The 21,368-nt window shown below is 44.4% G+C and overlaps 1 protein-coding gene across 2 annotated transcripts in view; it reads left to right on the top strand.

The window, feature by feature from the left end:
- Positions 1–5,848: 5,848 nt before the first annotated feature.
- Positions 5,849–21,368, top strand: part of TMEM192 (transmembrane protein 192) — a 35,109-nt gene continuing 19,589 nt past the window's right edge. The window contains exons 1-3 of one of the 2 annotated variants that reach the window (XM_015139449.3): positions 5,849–5,962; positions 17,365–17,511; positions 19,572–19,836. In XM_015139449.3, the coding sequence (XP_014994935.3) occupies positions 5,936–5,962; positions 17,365–17,511; positions 19,572–19,836 (439 nt within the window). In that variant the 5' untranslated portion in view covers positions 5,849–5,935. Of the gene's footprint in view, positions 6,553–17,364; positions 17,512–19,571; positions 19,837–21,368 lie in introns of both variants that reach the window. The other variant, XM_015139448.3, reaches the window with a different exon arrangement.

Here is a 21,368-nt window from a genome sequence, read left to right as displayed (position 1 = left end):
TAATTAAATAATCCATCAACTGGGGATTACTCTTAAAAGAAATGTAAAAGTCAAGTTGGAAAGGAACTAGGCCCCTTTGATTCCTAGAACGGTTGGTTATACAAAGACTCAGAAGAGTGAGCTTCCTGAAAGAGGGCAAAGCCTTGTATAGTTTGGAATTGAATCAGAGCCAGATTAGGGAGCAACTGCTCAGCTCAGTGTAGAGAATCAAAATAATTATTTTATAAGTTATTTGGGGATACCTTCAAATATTCTTTTAGACCTCAACACACAGAATTATGAACTGTAAAAGAAAAGTTTTACTTCTTAACTGTCTAGATCTTAATTAAAAGAGATATCACTGCCAAGCACTTAAAGCCCCATCTTCTGATTATTTCTGAAATAAGGAGGTCCTCCATGAGAATGCTGCCGACTGCTTGGGCTGGATGCCTGAGCCTGGTACTTGGCATTAAAGAAGAATCAGGAGTGAGTGGCGATTAGACAAGGTCAGCTCTATAATCGCTAAGTAGTAGCTTTGAGTTTCATGAAGGTTACAAAATTCATTTTCACCCTGAGTTTCGGTGTGTATGTTCTAAAAACTTGCAGAGAAATCATGGTTTTGGTCTGAAACTTCACATATTTGGTGTCTATCCAAACATAAATTACTTTTAGGGTTTTTAGCGAACTTTTTTTTTCCCTCCTGAATGAGTCGGTGAAACAAACAAACAAACAAAAAAACCCTCTGCCTTCAAAAATAAGTGTGTTTTTAAATGCCAGGATTTGAGATCATAAGAACTTTAGGAGAAAACAAACAATAATGAGAGGGCAAGTACTGGATATCAAGCCTGAAACTTTACAAGCCCTGAGACCTCTAACAGAGTCTATTATCACTCAAATGTGAAATGTTTGGTTATAACTGGATTTGTGGTACAGGTGCTTAGAAAGATACAAACATTTATGAAACAAAAAATGGAAACTGGAATGTTTCCAATTGCTTACAATATCCTTAAATTTCTAGAAAAAAATTTCTAGAAAAAAGTACACAAACTAAATATAATTTGATATACTAAAATAACTATTGACCACCTTTTTTTGTCTGTTCATTGAAAGAGAAGTTTTTAATGGCATCCCTCTGAGTATCTAAGAGAGATTTAGCTACAAAACATTATCCAAAGACAGAATTTTGGACATCTGCATTTCTGACAATGGCATAGGGCAGCCTAAGAGAATTGTAGAAATATTTAGCTAGGGTCAACTTGTTCTAAAATTTTATATCAAAGGCAACTTAAGGAAAAAAATAAGTATGGGAGGTGGTGAATACATTAATTAGCTTGATTCAATCATTCTGCAATGTATCCATATACCAAAACCTCATGCTGAGCATCATAAATATATATAACTTTCATTTATTGATCAAAAATACATTTAAGCTGAGCACAGTGGCTCATGCCTGTAATCCCAGCACTTTAGGAGACCAAGGTGGGAGGATTGCTTGAGCCCAGGAGATCAAGACCAGCCTTGGCAACATAGTGAGACCTCCATCTTTATTCAAAAAAAAAATAAATAAATCCATTTAAAAGGCAGATTAAAATCAGTATCAGTAAAGAGATCCTGCTTTAAAACTAACAAAAATATCAATTAAGTACTGATTACTTGTATGACATGTTACGTTATGCTAGGCTGAACAATAGAAGTCATAGTGAATAAAGGACAGAATTTGATGTTGAAAAAAATCAATGAGATATTATTAACATTTCAATATTTGTGATCAGGAATGAGCACAGTGCCTGGAACAATGCTGATGGTGACAACACTTACAGGAAAGATGGGGCTTCAGTCCAGAATCTTCTAATGGTGAACTGTTTGGTAGCACGGAGGTGGAAAGGTGTGATATCTTTCCTCCCCATCACAGGGTCATGGCTGACACTCCCATAACAAAAGCCAGGTTAACAAGAGAAATGCATAACAGATTTATTTATTTATTTATTTAAGATGGAGTCTTGCTCTGTCACCCAGGCTGGAGTGCAGTGGCACGATCTCGGCTCACTGCAACCTCTGCCTCCCAGGTTCAAGGGATTCTCCTGCCTCAGCCTCCTGAGTAGCTGTGATTACAGGTGTGTACCACCATGCTCGGCTAATTTTTGTATTTTTAGTAGAGATGGGGTTTCATCATGTTCGTCAGGCTGGTCTCGAACTCCTGACCTCCTGGATCTGCAGCCTTGGCCTTCCAAAGTGCTGGGATTACAGGCATGAGCCACCAAGCCCGGCCGAGCATAACAGATTTATTTAATCAAAGTTTTAGGTGACCCCAGAGCCTTTAGAAATAATGACCGAAAGACTCAGGGAAAGCTGTCTATTCTCGTGCTTGGGTTTAATGAAGAATGTGCAGTTGTGTAGAAATGTGACCGAACAAAAAGGGAATGAAATGACAAGAGACTGAGTAGGGATAAGAATTTACAAGCATCTACTTTAATGCTTAGTACCAGGGTCAGCGAGGCCTGTCTGTTCAAAAATCTTGACCTCTCTGTGTGGCATTCCTTCCTCCCAGGAGTAAGGCAGGACCCTTTCTAGAATAAAGGTCTTATGACAAGGTAGGTCACATAATTTCTTTATGGCCAGCTCCTACATAGAAAGGTGGGGGAACGTTACAGTAATATTTCTAGTTTCTATGATGGGCCTTGGGGAAGAGGAATTCTAGTTTCCATGGCTTGCCTTGGGAGAGAAAGGGGAGCAGGAGACAAGAGGGTAGGGGAAAGTCATAGAGAAACTTTGCTTTCGAGGCCTTGCCAACGTGTCCTTCACTTCAAGTACTCAGCATGTAAAAGCACTATACTTTGTGATATTATCCTCTTTTTTGTTGTTGTTGTTGAGACAGTGTCTTGCTCTGTCACCCGGGCTGGAGTGTAGTGGCACGATCTCGGCTCACTGCAACCTCTGCCTCCCAGGTTCAAGCAGTTCTCGCGCCTCAGCCTCCTGAGTGGCTGAAACTACAGGCATGCATCACCACACCTTGTTAATTTTTCTATTTTTGATAGAGACGGGGTTTCACCATTTTGGCCAGGCTGGTTGCATGTTTAAACTTTTAAATCTGAAAAGAGTCTTGCTTTGTTGCCCAGGCTGGAGTGCAGTGGTGCAGTCTCTGCCCCTGGGTTCAAACCATTCTCCTGCCTCAGCCTCCCGAGTAGCTAGGATTACAGGCGCATGCCACCATGCTGGCTAATTTCTGTATTTTTAGTAGAAATGGAGTTTCGTTATGTTGGCCAGGCTGGTCTCAAACTCTTGATGTCAGGTGATTCGCCCGCCTTGGCCTCCCAAAGTGCTGGGATTACAGGCGTGAGCCACTGTGCCTATCCGATATTATCTTCTGAGCCCCAACTGTAGGAAAACAGCTTCTCTCCTCCTTTCCTTACTCCTCATAAGTAAATAAATGGAAGAATCTTCACCAAAAGATCTTTAGTCATGCAAAATTGAAGTGTCAGATACTTTATAATTTATTTACAGGGCTATGCTTATATAAATTGCTTTAACAGTCATTAGAGCATTATATGGGCTGAGATTTTAGTACTATTTCCCTGTGAGGACTTAAGTTTTAATTCCTGTATATTATCTATGCCTGAAGTACTATACAAATACATTGCAGGGAGGGGTACATTTTGGACAGAGTTCCACAGAGTCCTATTCCTGCACCTAACCCATGGTTTCTGCATATATTCCCTGAGAAAGAATATGGATGACTTTTACTGGCAATTATATACTTTCCTTTAACTTTTCACGTAGACACGCTAAACATGAAATAGCAAGGCAAGGTCTAGACCAAATGGTAAGACGAGATGGATCTTGGTCCCCTTCTTCCTTCTACAGAGTCACCCTTGATTTTTCAGAGAACATCCTCTCCTCCCACTCATCATTTTTCCTGGCAGTCAAGGTCTCCTACTGAAGTGCACCTCTCTGTCCGACAACCTCACTCCCCAGCTCCACCAATCTCCTTCTATTAAACTTGTAAAGTTCAGAATTCTATTTCCTGGTTTATACCAGGTAATCACAGATTATTCCTACCCTAAAGTGTAAGCAAGCTCTTTAGCCTATCTTTTCCCTTTAGACTTTATTTTGAAAAATTTCAAACTGCAGAGGAAAAAATTTGCTGGCCGGGAGCAAATTTTATTACTAAAAATACAAAAATTAGCCAGGTGTGGTGGTGGGTGCCTGTAATCCCAGCTACTCGAGAGGTTGAGGCAGGAGAATTGCTTGAACCCGGGAGATGGTGGCTGCAGTGAGCTAAGACCACGCCACTGCACTCCAGCCTGGGCCACAGAGCAAGACTCTGTCTCAAAAGAAAAAAAAAATTGCTGAACTACTTACATAACGTATTTTTAATATATTATTAAAACGGGTCTGGCATGGTGGCTCTTGCCTGTAATCCCAGCACTTTGGGAAGCTGAGGCAGGAGAATCAGTTGAGACCAGGAATTCAAGACCAGCCTATAGTTAACCCTGTCTTTACAAACAAAAAACAAACAAAAATGATTATGTATGTTAATAATGCCTTAATAAATCTCATTTAGAAAGAAATGACTAACATTTGCTTAGTGCTTTGTAGAGACAACACTGTAGAAAGAGCATTACATGCATTATTTTATTTAATAGAAAATCTCTGGCCAGGCGCAGTGGCTCACGCCTGTAATCCCAGCACTTTGGGAGGCCGAGGTGGGCAGATCACTTGAGGTCAGGGGTTTGAGACCAGCCTGGCCAACATAGTGAAACCCTATCTTTACTAAAAATACAAAAATTAGGACCGGGCATGGTGGCTCTCGCCTGTAATCCCAGCACTTTGGGAGGCCGACGAGGGCGGATCTCGAGGTCAGGAGATTGAGGCCATCCTGGCTAACAAGGTGAAACCCCGTCTCTCCTGAAAATACAAAAAACTAGCTGGGCGTGGTGGTGCACACCTGTAGTCCCAGCTACTTGGGAGGCTGAGGCAGGGGAATCACTTGAACCCAGCAGGTGGAGGTTGCAGTGAGCCAAGATGGCGCCACTGCACTCCAGCCTGGCGCCAGAGCAAAACTCCATCTCCCCCGCCCCACCAAAAAAATGTATGAGTGCATACATTCTAACTGATATCAAAGTTCTCTCCGGGAGCTGGTAACAGAAAATTTATTTCCTTGTTTGCTTACATTTTTACAATCATGAACTTTTCAGAAAATGTCATTTTAGTTTTCTCTTTTTGAAATTCAATTTTAAAAGAAACAAGGGCCCAGTGGCTCACGCCTGTAATCTCAGTACTTTGAGAGGCTGAGGTGGGAGAACTGGCCAGGAGGCCAAGAGTTCGAGACTGCAGTGAGCCACGGTCGTGCTAGGCCACTCCAGCGTGGGCGACAGAGCGAGACTCTGTCTTAATAAACAAACGCCGTAAACATTCCGAAGTGCTTTGTTTCCCATTGGAGAAATCTATAAATATGTCATGGAAATTGGAATCTTTATTCTCCTCCTGTCCCTGGGCTGGTGGAGGATTTTACCGCTGGTTCTACCTAGGCGTAGAGCTGTGTCTGCAAACAAAAAAACTAGGCAAGACCGAAAAAAATTAATGTTCTTAAAATATGCAAGTGGAGCCCGAAAATAGTTAAATTCTTGGACTAGGAAGGCATCCTTTAATGCCCAGGTCTCTGGGTAAGAGCGCACCGAGCCGCTGCGGCCAGAAGCCCCAGGGACCGAAGTGGTTCAGGCGGTAGCCAGCACCCACAGTCCAGGTCTTCTGGGCCGGCACGCCCCTCCCACCATCTCAGCCAATCGGAGCTAAGGGGGCGGGGATGGGCCAGCCGGAGGCGGGACGGACGCAGGAGGGGGTGTGTCTGGGGCGGGGCCTGGCAGGTCCCAGAAGGTGGCAATTTTCGCGGCCAGGGGCTTCTAGGTCCCGGTGGAGAGGCCGGGCTGGCCGGGGCTTCGGCCTCCGGCGTCGGGAAATGGCGGCGGGGGGCAGGATGGAGGACGTGAGTGCACGGAGGTGGCGGGCGGCTGGCCCCGGAATCCCCTTTTTCCTGTGCCGGGGCGCACGGGGCGGAGACTCAAAGAGGGAAGCCACCCTTGGCGAGTGCGGCCGCGGCGGGAGGGGGCGCCGCCTGTGCCGGGGAGGCCTGGGCGCGGGGCTATGGGAGGGCGCCGGCGCCCTTGGGATCCGCGACACGCTAACTCCGGGCTAATTTTCCTGGTGGAGGCTGGGGTGGGGTCCTGGGCGGTGGGCGCGCGGCTCTGGGGGTCCCAGGCTGGCGCCCAGCCCACGTGCGGGTTACGTCTTTGATCCCGGAACTGGCAGCTTCACGTGATGCGCGCCAGGCCTGACAGCCTTTCCTCCCCGCGAGTCTCTGGGAGCTGGGCCACTGGGTTCCGCTCGGACGCCCCAGGGTCGCAGGGGGCGAATCTCCCTTCCTGGTGGGGTCCCTTGCCTTGGCTCTAGAGGCTGTGGACTTGGAGTGACAGCGACGCTCGGGCCGGGCGCCAGCGTCCCGCAGACCTGTGGCTATCATCGCCTGGAAACCCATACGAGAGAAAAAGTGTCATGTGCTGTTTTGAATTTAGCATGGTAGGAATGCAGAGGTTTTTAAATCTTTGATAGATTCAAACCAGATTACCAAAAAAACCAGTGGCCTAGTTTACAGCGTGTATAGTACAGAATGGTAGCATAATTACAAAAATCTTATTTATTTGCTTCAGTATCATAAGGTGTTTTTAGGGGAAACATGTATGTATGCCCAGAATTAACTGGAGTTTCCACTGGAAAGTAATAAAATTTTTCCTCTTGAGAAATGCAAAGTTGACAGTTATATTAAAGCACTAATTTGGGTTAATAAATTAGTAGGAATATTACTGTGATCCTATCACTGAATGAGCTGCATCAGGAAAAGGAAGAGAAACACGAAACAGTTCCAGCACTTCGGTAGCTTAGATTCTTGTGCAGTGAATCTTGATGAAATAAAGACCAAACAATTTCTAATGAAACTAAAATTTTCTATTTTTTCCAGTTGAGAAAATGGAAAATTAACTGTAAGACCTGTAAGTAGATTTGAGACTCATATATATTTAAAGCAAAATTCATTGTTTCTGAGTTTTTAAGGCTGAGCTTCATGAGCTGACAATGTATGGAAAAAAACGAATACATAAGAGGAAAATGAGAGACTCTTAGAAAAACACATGCAGTAAGTGCTTCTTGGTTGATGCTAAGCTGCTCTAGGGTTCTTGGATCTGTAGCTTTTAGTTGTGGGATGCATACAGTACTAGAAATCTGCTTCCTCAAACACTGGAGACTGGGGGCGGTCTGGAAGACTCATGCCTGTAATCCCAGCACTTTGAGAGGCTGAGGCAGGCAGATTACCCGAAGTCAGGAGTTTGAGACCAGTCTGACCAACATGGCAAAACCCTGTCTCCACTAAAAATACAAAAATCAGCCAGGTGTGGTGGTGGGGGCCTGTAATCCCAGATACTGGGGAGGCAGGAGAATCGCTTGAACCCAGAAGGCAGAGATCAGAGATTGCAGTGAGCCAAGATCGCATCACTGCACTCCAGCCTGGGCGACAGAGTGAGACTCTGTCTCAAAAATAAAAATAAATAAAAATTAATTAGAGATTAATGTTTTGCCACCAACCACATATTGGAGTCACTTTAGATCTGAGTAAGTTGCCTGCTTTTGGTATTTCGTAGACATGATTTCTAGCCTTCAGGGAAAAGCTAAAAATTCTGGACCATGCCTTAGTTACAGATACTTAAATGAGTTGAGTCAAAGACTTTGTGTTAGTAAGGATTCATTGTTTGCAGGCAGTGAAACCAACTCTGACTAATTTAAGAAAAAGATTTATTTGAAAGGCTATAGGGCGAGTATATGCCAAGGCCTCTGAACGGACCCAAACAAGGGCATCTCAAGGCACTGAAGTGACAGGAGTCCTTTTCAGGGTCTACCCTGGAATGAATCTGCCTAAACCATGATCTTTCTTCTTTTTTTGTATGGAGTTTCGCCCTTGTTGCCCAGGTTGGAGTGCAATGGTGCGATCTCGGCTCACTGCAACTTCCGCCTCCCGGGTTCAAGTGATTCTCCTGCCTCAGCCTCCCAAGTAACTGGGATTACAGACATGCGCCACCATACCTGGCTAATTTTGTATTTTTAGTAGAGACGGGGTTTCTCCATTTTGGTCAGGCTGGTCTCGAACTCCCGGCCTCAGGTGATCCGCCTGCCTTGACCTCCCAAAGTGCTGAGATTACAGGCGTGAGCCACTGCACCTGACCTCATGATCTTTCTTTTACTGTTCATGGAGAGAGTTGGATTCACCCAACTGTTTTTCGTTCCATGACCACTCCTAGACCAGAGGAGGAGGAAGGGTATTGAAGGATGTTTCCACTAAGACTTAATGCAGAAGTAGACAGTGGGTCCTCAAAGGAAATAGAGTTACTGTCACAGAAGAGGGAAGAGGTACCATGTGGGCAAAAACAACGGATATATGTAGTTAATAATGGAAATGGAAAAAACATTTGACTTCAGGAGTCCTCTTCCCCTCAGCCTTCACTTGCAGATGGTAAGTTCATAGAATGACTGGGTGCTGTTTATATGGTTATGCTGCATATTTCCTATAGGATTCATTGGAAAGTAAATACTCCTAAGTGACATAGAGAAGAACCATAGTATAGTCCCCAACTCCTTCAGTGTAGTTAGGAAAAACAAAAGATACACACATGAAAAGGAAAACAATATAAGGCAGCGTAAGAAATATTCCAAATGAGTATTATGGGCAATATGTTTTATAGGAGTTTAAAGCAGAAGGAAAACACTTAACAGGGCCAGTTTTATAGAGAACATAAACTTGGTTAAGACCTTGAAAGATGCATAGAATTCTGAAAAAAGATAGGGGAGGATATTTGTAGGACTCTATAGAAAGCTCATTTAGGCGAGAGAAGAGGGTGCATGAAAGTAATATAGTAGGAAATAAAGTAGATTATTGTCTTATAGTGAAGGTTTCAATGTTAGCTTTGTTTAAATGTCCCAGGTCTGGCCAGGTGCGGTGGCTCACGCCTGTAATCCCAGCACTTTGGGAGGCTGAGGTGGGCGGATCACCTGAGGTCAGGAGTTTGAGACCAGCCTGGCCAACATGGCGAAACCCAGTACCTACTAAAAATACAAAAATTACCCGGGCATGGTGGCACGTGCCTGTAATCCCAACCTGTCGGGAGGCTGAGGCAGGAGAATCGCTTGAACCTGGGAGGCAGAGGTTGCAGTGAGCCAAGATCACACCATTGCACTCCAGCCTGGGCAACAAGAGTGAAATTCTGTCCCAAAAGTAAATAAATAAATAAAAATGTCCCAGGTCTGAAGCATACAAGGAAGTTGAGCAGTCTTTCATTCTCTCAACACACATATTGAACACTTTAGCACCTGCTATGTATCAAGTGTTAAAAGCACAAAGGACATAATATAAAAGAGTCTTTGCCCTTGTAAAGCACATTTTATTCTGACAATTTCAATGCCATGTGCTTAATACGGTAGGTTATAACACAGATGGAACAGAGTTCAGTAGGGACTTCCATTCCCAGCCAACATGGAGTAACTGGGAATAGATCTACCATTCTGCCTGAAACAACCGAAAAACTGATATAACATATGATACAACACTTTGTGAGATACCGGACATCAGACGACGAAGGGTAAGCAATATCAGAGATGGGAAACAAATGCTATGAACCCTATCACTGCCCCGGCTTACTGCCTTGAAAGAGTGTGCAGGTTGTGACAATGAAGGGGGAAGCCAGGCAGAGCCCAGCAGACCTCTAAGTTGAGGATCTAGGAGATTGAAGTAACTAGAGTTCACAAGACAGAGCAGCCAGAGAGGAGAGAGCTACAAAGAGGGGGAACTGAAGGTCTGCACGGGAGCCCCTGTCCCCACCCCTACTAGGCATCCAGTAGAGTGCTAATCAGGGCATGAGGAAGCTCTTGGAGGCCTCGTAAAGAACCACCTAAAAGGATTGGAAGGAACAGTTTTTCGACACAGGGCCAAGAATACTGCCTATTTCACCCACCAGCCAGACAGAACCCTCGTAATTCACAGAGCATGTAGGTAGAGTACTCAGAAAGGTCTTGCCTCAGTAGTGGAGTATAATTAACCTTAGATGAAGCCCACCTAATTTCTTAACAGCAAGACTGTTTCCAGGTGACTTCACTGCACTCCAGAACAAAGTTCACAAATACAGAAACACAGAAAATGGCCAGGCGCGGTGGCTCACGCCCGTAATCCCAGCACTTTGGGAGGCCAAGGTGGGCAGATCACAATGTCAGGAGATCGAGACCATCCTGGCTAACACGGTGAAACCCTGTCTCTACTAAAAATACAAAAAATTGGCCGGGCGTGGTGGCAGGTGCCTGTAGTCCCAGCTACTCGGGAGGCTGAGGCAGGAGAATGGCGTGAACATGGGAGGCAGAGCTTGCAGTGAGCCGAGATTACACCACTGCACTCCAGCCTGGGTGACAGAGCGAGACTCTGTCTCAAAAAAAAAAAAGGAATACAGAAAATGTCCAGCACCCACAGAGGTAAAATTTGCAATATCTGGTATCCAGTAAAAAATGACAAGGCATGCTAAGAGGCAGGAAACTGTGAGCTGTACTGAGTCCACTGAAACTGGTTCAGACATGACATATGCTAGAAATAGCATGTGGACATTAAACATTATTATAAATGTCTTCTATGTATTTAGAAGTTAAATAGAGACATGGAAGATACAAAGTAGACCCAGCTCAAACTTGTATAGATGAAAACTGCAATGTCAGATTAAGAGTGCAGTAGGAATGGTGCTGGGGCTGGGAATGTTAAAATGGCATCACGGAGAAGGCGGTTTTGCTGGGACAAGCGTTTGACAGGTGGGGGGAGGAACAAGTAGAGCTGGTATAGAGATAGAAAGTGTTTCGTGAAAGATAGGTATCATAAGCAGACAGCACCAGGAAGGAGGGAAATGGTGAGAGGCAAATCCTTGCCAGGTGCAGTGGCTCAGGCCTGTAAGGATTGCTTGAGTTCAGGAGTTCAAGACCAGCCTGGGCAACAGGGTGAAATCCTGTCTCTACTAAAAATACAAAAATTAGCCAAGCATAGTGGAGTGTGCATGTGGTCCCAGCTACTCATGAGGCTGAGGTAGGAGGAGCTCTTGAGCCTGGGGAGGGGGGCACGGAGGCTGCAGTGAGCCGAGATTGTGCCACTGTTCTCCAGCCTGGGTGACAGAGTGAGACCCTGTTAAAAAAAAAAAAAAAAGTTTGGGCACAGTGGCTCACACCTGTAATCCCAGCACTTTGGGAGGCTGAGGAGGGCGGATCACTTGAGGTCAGGAGTTCGAGACCAGCATGGCCAACATGGTGAAACCCTGTCTCTGTTAAAAATACAAAAACTAGCTGGACAAGGTGTCGGGCGCTTGTAATTCCAGCTACTTGGGAGGCTGAAGCAGGAGAATTGTTTGAACCCAGGAGGCAGAGGTTTCAGTGAGCTGAGATCATGCCGTTGCACTCCAGCCTGGGGGACGGAGCAAGACTCTGTCTCAAAAAAAAAGAAAAAAAAAAAAAAATCCTGAGAAGTAACTTGGGGACAGATTGTAAAGCGACAGACTAAGAATTTGGACTTTGTCCTGAGGATTTGGGGATTGTAATAGGATTATCCAGAGGGACAGAACCAATAGGATATATGTATATATAAAAAGGGGGTTTATTAGGGAGAATTAGCTCACAAGATTACACAGTGAAGTCCCATGATAGGCCACCTGCAAGCTGGGGAAAGGGAAGGAGATAGTGGCTCAGTCTAAGCCCCAAAGCCTCAAAACCAGGGAAGCCAACAGTGCAGCCTTCAGTTGGCAGCCAAAGGCCTGAGAGCCCCAGGCAAGCCGCTGGTGCAGGTTTCAGAGTCCAAAGGCCGAAGAATCTGGAGTCTGATGTCCAAAGGCAGGAAGAAAGGAAGCGAGCATCTGAGGCAGGAAAGAGAGAGAGAGCCAGAAGACTCAGGAGGCTGCTTATACCCCTATTCTGTGCTTTGTTCTAGCTGCATTGGCAGCTGATTGGATGGTGCTCGCCCATATTGAGGGTGGGTCTTCCTCTCCCAGTCCACTGACTCAAGTGTTTGGCTCCTCACACACAATACTTTACCATCCATTTGACTCCTAATATTGACCATCACAGGGAGCTACCCAAAGTTTTTGAGGAGAGAAACATGAATGTTTGTCTTGGAAGAATTTTGACAGCAGTGAAAGAGATTGCCAAGACCAGGAGACTGGAAACTTCTAGTAAAAGGCCAAGAGAAATGGGAGGGCCTGGACTAAGATAGTGAAAATAGAGAGCAAATAACAGGTTTAGGAGTTAGAATGGTAATAATTTTTTCTCTTTTTATCATGTCCCAGCACTGAGTGGATAGAATGGTAATGATTATAGGGGTAGTGTCTTTGTTTGGGTTGCTATAATAAAATACAAATGGAGTAATTTACAAATGCAAATGCATTGCCCACAGTTCTAGAGGACAGGAAGTCCAAGATTAAGGCAGCCACAGAATCAGGAAGTCCAAGATCAAGGTGCCAAGAGCCCTGGGAAGGGGTTGCTCTCTGCTTCAAAGATGGCGCCTTGCTGCATCCTCACACGGTGGAAGGTGGAAGGGAGCTCATTTGAGCCTCTTTTCTAAGGGCACTGATCTCATTTATGAGCAAGGAGCCCTCGTGGCTTAATTACTTCCCAAAGGAAAGCAGGGGACTACTGTGGGACACCAACATTTAGACCACAGCAGGGTGCAAGTCAAAAGTAAGTTAATGAAAAGGCCAGGCGTGATGGCTTACAGCTGTAATCTTAGCACATTGGGAGTCCACTTGGGAGGATTGCTTGAGGCCAAGAGTTCAAGACCAACCTGGCCAACATAGTAAGACCCTGTTGATTTTTATTTTAAAATTTAAAAAATATTAAAAAGAGAAAAGAGTTAATAAATAATAGTGGCTAAGACTTATTGAAAACTCTCTGTGTGTCAGGCAGTGTTATGAGGACTTGCATGTGTAGTGACTCATTTAGTATTCCTGACAGAGCTACAAAGCAGGTGCTATTATTAGTCTTCTTTTTAGATGGGGAAACTGAGGCATGAGAGGTGAAGTAACTTGCTCTCAGCTAGAAAGCAGTAGAACTTGTGCTTGAATCCAGGCAGTTTGCCCTTAGGAGCCTGCCCTTAACCAAAGCTCTTACTGCCTTTAGTCACAGTTGATCCCCTGTATGTCCTGATAATCTCTTCTGATTAGCCCAGGTCTTTGATGATGATCATAATTGAGTTAGAAAATACTGCGGAGACAGGTTTGGGGCACTCATTCATTCATCTAGCAAATGTTTGCTGAGTGACAACCATGAGACAGTGTTGAGTGCTGGGATTACAAAGACAAGAGGTGTAAAGTTAATGGGTCCAATGAAGTCTAGTGGGGAAGACATAAGTAAGAGACCATCACAGGATACTATGATAGAAGAGGCAAGCACAGAATGCTTTGAAAAACATGGAGGTGGCACAGTCCAAATTAGGGGTATCCAGAAAGGCCATGTGGTGGGAATTGCCCCTTCTGAGCATGAAAGAATGCATAGACGTTAGCTAAGGGAAGAATAGATTTCAAGGCTCCAACATCTGCTGACTGAGAATGAGCTAGAGGCAGAGGGGTCTTGAAGAGAACAGGAGTAATCTGAATCGTACCGTGAGTTATGGTAAACTAAACAGGAAGCAATCTAGGCATTGAATAAAAGAGTTGGCCAGGCGCGGTGGCACATGCCCGTAATCCCAGCACTTTGGGAGGCCAAAGCAGATGGATCACCTGAAGTCGAGACTTCGAGACCAGTTTGGCTAACATGGCGAAACCCCATCTCTACTAAAAATACAAAAATTAGCCGGGCATGGTGGCGCTTGCCTTTAATCTTAGCTACTCAGGAGGCTGAGACAGGAGAATCGCTTGAACCCAGGAGGCAGAAGTTGCAATGAGCTGAGATTGAGCCAGTGCACTCCAGCCTGGGCAACAGAGCAAGACTCCATCTCAAAAAAAAGCCAAACAAACAAACCAAACAACAACAACGAAAACAGTTGCAGAGCAGTGTTGAATACTTGCTACTGGAAATCGAGGAGCCCACTCCAGAGCTAGGTTACACCCCAGATTACTGTCCTTACCTTTGTAATCTTAGCAACCAACAGCCATCCCTTACATAATTTTTCCTACTCCCTACTTCTTCCAAAATAAAGAGCTCTCATTCTATGTAGCCAAATCCTATTCATGAATCCTTCATTTCTGTCTCATTGTAATGCAATTAACTGACCTGAATTTTTTGTCATTGTCTTCTGTGCTTTTCATTTGCTGACTTATTATGTACTTCCCACGCACCATATCCTTTTTTCTTTTTTTTAACATGTGGTGAGAACACTTAAGATCTATACTCTTAGCAAATTAAAAGTATATACAATGCAGTATATATCCATATTTTTAAGACGAAGTCTTGCTCTGTCGCCCAGGCTGGAGTGCAGTGGCACAATCTCGGCTTACTGCAACCTCCACCTCCTGGGTCCAAGCGATTCTCCTGCCTCAGCCTCCCGAGTAGCTGGAATTACAGGTGTGTGCTACCACGCCTGGCTAATTTTTTTATATTTTTAGTAGAGACAGGGTTTTACCATGTTGGCCAGGCTGGTCTCGAACTCCTGACCTCAGGTGATCCGCCCACCTCAGCCTCCCAAAGTGCTGGGCTTACAGGCATAAGCCACTTCACCTAGCCCTACAATGCAGTATTGTTAACTATAATTGCTATGCTGTCATTAGATCTCAGTGTACTATATTCTATTGTGTATTCTCATATTGTTGTTTAGTTCTTCATGTCTTTATTTCTTACCTCCCCCAATGAAAATGTAACCACATTATATTCTTTTACCCCAGGCACAGTGTTACACATAATAGTTTATAGTAAGGGTCTGAGATTGAGAGATTGTTGTGGTTCATTTTTATGCAGCAGAGACCTGGAAGAACTGTTCCTGTCAAAACCATACCTTTAAACGTGACTTGCTGAAATTTTTAGGTGACAGCCTCCACGCACTAAGTCTTTGTTGGGTACTTTGGTGACATTACAACTCTAGTTGCTTTCACTGAGAATCTGGTATCTACAAACTAAGTTTCCTCAAGGGCCAATCCGGGTGATCAATTTCCATTCTATTTCTATCATAATGGAAAGTTTGTTTTAAGAACTTTTTTTTTTTTTTTTTTTTTGAACGGAGTCTCACTCTGTTGCCCAGGCTGGAGTACAGTGGCCAGATCTCAGCTCACTGCAAGCTCCGCCTCCTGGGTTTACACCATTCTCCTGCCTCAGCCTCCCGAGTAGCTGGGACTACAGGCGCCCGCCACCTCGCCCAGCTAGTTTTTTGTATTTTTTAGTAGAGATGGGGTTTCACCGTGTTAGCCAGGATGGTCTCGATCTCCTGACCTCGTGATCCGCCCACCTCGGCCTCCTAAAGTGCTGGGATTACAGGCTTGAGCCACCGCGCCCGGCCTAAGAACTCTTAATAAAGCCTCCATCAACTTTTCAAAATGTTGTGGAACCACCAGAGACAGTTTAAGAACTGCAGCTCTTGGGCAGCGGGTCCAGGAAAGAAATGGGGGGATGTAGATCAGAGGATACAAAGTAGCAGATATGCAAGATGAGCAAGTCTACTGGAGTTATGTACAACATGAGGACTATAGGGAATAAAATTGTGCTGTATGTGGGATCCATGCTAAGTGAGTAGACTTTAGCTGCTGTTGCCACAAACACAAATAGTGGATAACTATGTGAGATGTTGGATATGTTAATTTGTTCCACTATAGTAACCTTTTTACTCTCTGTATGTATCCCATAATGTGTTATATACCTTAAATAGACATAATAAAACTTACTTTAAAAATTGTAACTGGACTGGGTGCAGTGGCTCACACCTGTAATCCCAGCACTTTGTGAGGCCGAGGCAGGGGAATCACTTGAGGTCAGGAGTTCAAGACCAGCCTGGCCAACATGGTGAAACCCTATCTACTAAAAATACAAAAAAATTAGCTGACTGTGGTGGCAGGTGCCTGTAATCCCAGCTATTCAGGAGACTGAGGCAGGAGAATCACTTGAACCTGGAAGATGGAGGTTGCAGTGAGCTGAGATTGCACCACTGCACTCCAACCTGGGCAACAAAGTGAGACTTCATCTAAAAGAAAAAAAAAAACACGATTGCAACTGTATGTAATTATTTCAACAATATAGGTAATGTTAAATAAATCAATATGTATGTTTTTAAGGCTTGAAGAAAAATGATTTGCTTAAATCTCATTACATATTACCTTGTTTATGAGATGAAGATATAATTAAGATTTCCTCTACCCATTTTAAAACTTGTTTTCACCAAGATGTACATAGTAGTTATTTATAGGAGAGTATTTTTTTAAATTGGCTTTAGGCTGGGTGTGGTGTCTCGCACTTGTAATCCCAGCAATTTGGCTAAGATGGAAGGATCACTTGCAACCAAGAGTTCAAGACCAGCCTGGGGCTGGGTGCTGTGACTGATACCTGTAATCCCACCACTTCGGGAGGCTGAGGTGGGTGGATGACCTGAGGTCAGGAGTTTGAGACCAGCCTGGCCAACATAGTGAAACCCCGTCTCTACTAAAAATACAAAAATTAGCAGGGTGTGTGCCAGGCATGGTGGCTCATGCTTGTAATCCCAGCACTTTGGGAGACCGAAGCGGGCAGATCACCTGAGGTCGGGAGTTTGCGACCAGCCTGACCAACATGGAGAAACTCCGTCTCTACTAAAAATAAAAAATAAACTGGGCGTGGTGGCGCATGCCTGTAATCCCAACTACCCAGGAGGCTGAGGCAGGAGAATCGCTTGAACCCAGGAGGCGGAGGTTGCGGTGAGCCAAGATTGTGCCACTGCACTCCAGCCTGGGCAACAAGAGGGAAACTCCATCTCAAAAAACAAAACAAAACAAAACAATTAGCTGGGTGTGGTGGTGCACACCTGTAGTCCCAGCTACTCAGGAGGTTGAGGCAGGAGAATTGCTCGAACCTGGGAGGCAGAGGTTGCAGTGAGCCCAGATTGTGCCTCTGCACTCCAGCCTGGGTGACAGAACAAGACTGTCTCAAAAACAAAAAACAAAACACAAACAAACAAGATCAGCCTGGGCAATATAGCGAGGCCATGTCTCTACAATTTTTTAAAAATTAATTAATTTTTAAAAATTGGATTCAGGTAGGGAATGTGTTCTCTTGCCTATAATTTGTATATGGTTTAAAAGTTTTATAGTTTAGTAGATTTGTCTTAGAAACATAATCTAGAAAGTGGTGATTATAGCTTGCTTCTGTTTTTCTGCGCCCCAGGGTTCCTTGGATATCACCCAGAGTATTGAAGACGACCCACTTCTGGATGCCCAGCTTCTCCCACATCACTCATTACAAGCTCACTTTAGACCTCGATTCCATCCTCTTCCTACAGTCATCATAGTGAATCTTCTGTGGTTTATTCATGTAAGTTGGCTAGAAGAAGGGGACCTATCCAGAGGTGATGTTTGTAAAAATTATACAAGTGTTTCAGAGGGCAGTTGTGCTGTATCTATCAACATTTAAAATGTAGGGCACAGGCCGGGTGCGGTGGCTCAAGCCTGTAATCCCAGCACTTTGGGAGGCCGAGACGGGCGGATCACGAGGTCAGGAGATCGAGACCATCCCAGCTAACCCAGTGAAACCCCGTCTCTACTAAAAAATACAAAAAACTAGCTGGGCGAGGTGGCGGGCGCCTGTAGTCCCAGCTACTCAAGAGGCTGAGGCAGGAGAATGGCGTGAACCCGGGAGGCGGAGTTTGCAGTGAGCTGAGATCCGGCCACTGCACTCCAGCCTGGGCGACAGAGCGAGACGCCATCTCAAAAAAAAATAAATAAATAAATAAAAATAATAAAATGTAGGGCACATGTTTTTAGGACATCCTGAGGGCTGTGTCATCCTGAGGGCAAAAAAAAAAAAGTACATACACCTTTACTTACATCTTCAAATAATTCATTGTGGATATTATTTGCATACATGTAAAGATATTGTTGATAATAGCCACGTTGTCTATCATATCAAGAGACTACAAACTACTTGGCTTCCACAGGACACAGTGTGTCCCATTCATATAAGGAAATGCTACACAACTGTTAAGAATGGGGTAGACAGGTGTACAGTATATTAACATAGAGTAGCCTTCATGATTACATTGTCAAGTGAAAAAAAATCAAGTTTTCAACCTTTTGTATAGAATGTCCTATTTGTAGTTTTTAAAAGGGAGTTGAGAGGGCTGGTGTGCACCTGTTTTCCTGTATATAATAGATATTTCTAGAAGCATTCATGGACCTAGTTGCCTCTGTAATGAGGACTGAGGGTCTTGGTAGAAGAGACACTAATATAATTTACTGTTTACTTTTGAATACTGCTTGATTTTTTTAACCATGTGCATGTATTACTTTTTCAGTTACAAAAAAGATGCAGAAAAGTCTACATATATTGACACAGGAATTTATCAATTTACTTATACCTAGGGAATAATGTTTTAGCAGACAAATCAAGTTGCAGTGGAATAATATGTGCAATTTTTGTATGATGACAAAATTACAAATATCTGGAGTTTATAAAAGCACATGTGCGAAAAGTCTTATCACAGGCCTCACTGGTGGTGACTCCGCTGCCAGTCTGTTTAATCAGTTCCTCCATTTCAATTACTGCAGTCAGAAGCACTAGGGGTTATGGTTGTTCTCTGCTGCAGTGTGAAAAATTAAGAGGGCTCATTCTTACCACTCCTTGAGTATTTATGAGGACTGTGAATGGAGTTGATTGACTTGCTCAGCCTTTGCTCAGCCTCCTACTGATGGGTTTGCTGTCTGCAGGGACCATTTCCCCCAGTACATTTCCTGGCTTCCCCTGCAGCTGGGATTCCTCTCCAGCGAAGTGCACTGTGGGAGTCTTGAGTTCAGAACTGAATCACTGGGGGGAGAGGTGGTATCCCCTTTCCTTGAGGGCACTAGTAGCTGTGGTATGGCTCCACCATGGCTTCCTGATCCCCAGATCCCAGCTGAAGTGCCTTCTTCTTGGTACCACCATGTGCAGGGGGGGTAACCTTGTGGTTTCCAGATGGTGACCTCTTTTTCTTCTTTCCTTTTACTTTTTGTATAACATACTCTGTACCAGCCTGGGTACCATAGCAAGAACCTGTCTCTATAAAAAAAATTTTTTTAATTGGCCAGGTGTGGTGGCATGGGCCTGTAGTTCCAGCTACTCCAGAGACTGAGGTAGGAGGATTTCTTGAGCCCAGGAGGTTGAGGCTGCAGTGAGCAGAGATGATACCACTGTACTGCAGCCTGGGCAACAGGGCACGACTGTATCTCACACAGAAAACAAAAATACATTTAAAAAAAACAAAATGAAAATACATTTAAAAATTCATGTATAAAAATGGATAGGGGAAGCTGTAGATATAAGAATGCATGCTGGGATGGTAGTTATTGTTTCCTAATTACAAATATTGAAATTAATCTTTCTGCTCTCCTTTCCCTCAGCTTGTGTTTGTTATTTTAGCATTTTTAACAGGTGTGCTTTGTTCTTATCCTAATCCAAATGAGGACAAGTGCCCAGGAAATTACACAAACCCACTAAAAGTTCAGACGGTTATAATCCTTGGGAAAGTTATTTTGTGGATTCTCCATTTACTCCTTGAATGCTACATCCAGTATCACCACAGCAAAATCAGAAACCGAGGCTATAACTTGATCTACCGATCGACAAGGCATCTCAAGAGACTTGCGTTAATGATACACTCCTCTGGTACGTCCAGTTTTCTCTCAGCTACTTGGATGCTTGAGGGACAAAAATGACAGCAGAAAGAATATGTGAAGTTTGATTTTAGAATCAAATATATTCTCTCATTTTTGTAAGGGTGATGTGTATTCTAACCACTAAAATTTGGATCACTTTAATGTCTTAAAGCTTTTCTTGGCCGGGTGCGGTGGCTCACGCCTGTAATCCCAGCACTTTGGGATGCTAAGGCAGGCGGATCACGAGGTCAGGAGATTGAGACCAGCCTGGCCAACATGGTGAAACCTGGTCTCTACCAAAAATACAAAAATTAACTGGGCGTGGTGGCACATGCCTGTAATCCCAGCTACTCAGGAGGCTGAAGCAGGAGAATCACTTGAACCAGGGAGTCAGAGGTTGCAGTAAGCTGAGATCGTGCCACTGTACTACAGCCTGGCAACACAGCAAGACTCCATCTCAAAAAAAACAAAAAAAAGCTTTTCTTATGAAATATACAGCTTTAATTTTCATTTGAAATCTGTTATTTGTTATGAACATGGTATCCTCATAGCATGTGTGAAATGTGGAATTATACTCTCTTTTGTTATCAGGTGGTTTACTCATCTCATAAAGATAGAAATGCTGTTGCTATTTGATATTTGAGGATAGGGAGAGGGAATTTTTTAATTTAATTTTATTTTTTCTGAGACAGGGCCTTGCTCTGTCACCCAGGCTGAAAGGCAGTAGCACCTTCATGGCTCAGTATTGCCTGGAATTCCTGGGCTTAAGCAATCCTTCACCTCAGCCTCCTGAGTAGCTGAGACTACAGGTGCGTGACACCATACCCGGCTAATGTGGTTTTTTTTGGTTTTGTTTTTATTTTTTTTGAAACGGAGTCTTGCTCTGTTGCCCAGGCTGGAGTGCAGTGGCCGGATCTCAGCTCACCGCAAGCTCCGCCTCCTGGGTTTACGCCATTCTCCTGCCTCCGCCTCCCGAGTAGCTGGGACTACAGGCGCCCGCCACCTTGCCCGGCTAGTTTTTTGTGTTTTTTAGTAGAGACGGGGTTTCACCGTGTTAGCCAGGATGGTCTCGATCTCCTGACTGTGGGATCCGCCCGTCTCGGCCTCCCAAAGTGCTGGGATTACAGACTTGAGCCACCGCGCCCAGCCCAGGCTAAATTAAAAAAAAAAAAAAAAAAAAAAATTGGCTGGGCGTGGTGGCTCATGCCTATAATCCCAGCACTTTGGGAGGCTGAGGTGGGTGGATCACCTGAGGTCGGGAGTTCGAGACCAGCCTGACCAACATGGAGAAACCCCGTCTCTACTAAAAATACAAAATTAGCTGGGCCTGGTGGCACATGCCTGTAATCCCAGCTACTAGGGAGGCTGAGGCAGGAGAGTTGCTTGAACCTAGGAGGCGGAGGTTGCGGTGAGCCGAGATTGTGCCATTGCACTCCAGCCTGGGCAACAAGAGTGAAGCTCCGCCTCAAAAAAAAAAAAAACAAAAATTAGCTGAACGTGGTGGCGGGCGCCTGTAATCCCAGCTACTTGGGAGGCTGAGGC

Source organism: Macaca mulatta, chromosome 5, assembly GCF_049350105.2.
Source record: "Macaca mulatta isolate MMU2019108-1 chromosome 5, T2T-MMU8v2.0, whole genome shotgun sequence".
Taxonomy (NCBI): Eukaryota; Metazoa; Chordata; class Mammalia; order Primates; family Cercopithecidae; genus Macaca; species Macaca mulatta.
Note: the sequence above shows the minus strand (reverse complement) of the source record. Positions and strands in the feature narration are given on the sequence as shown.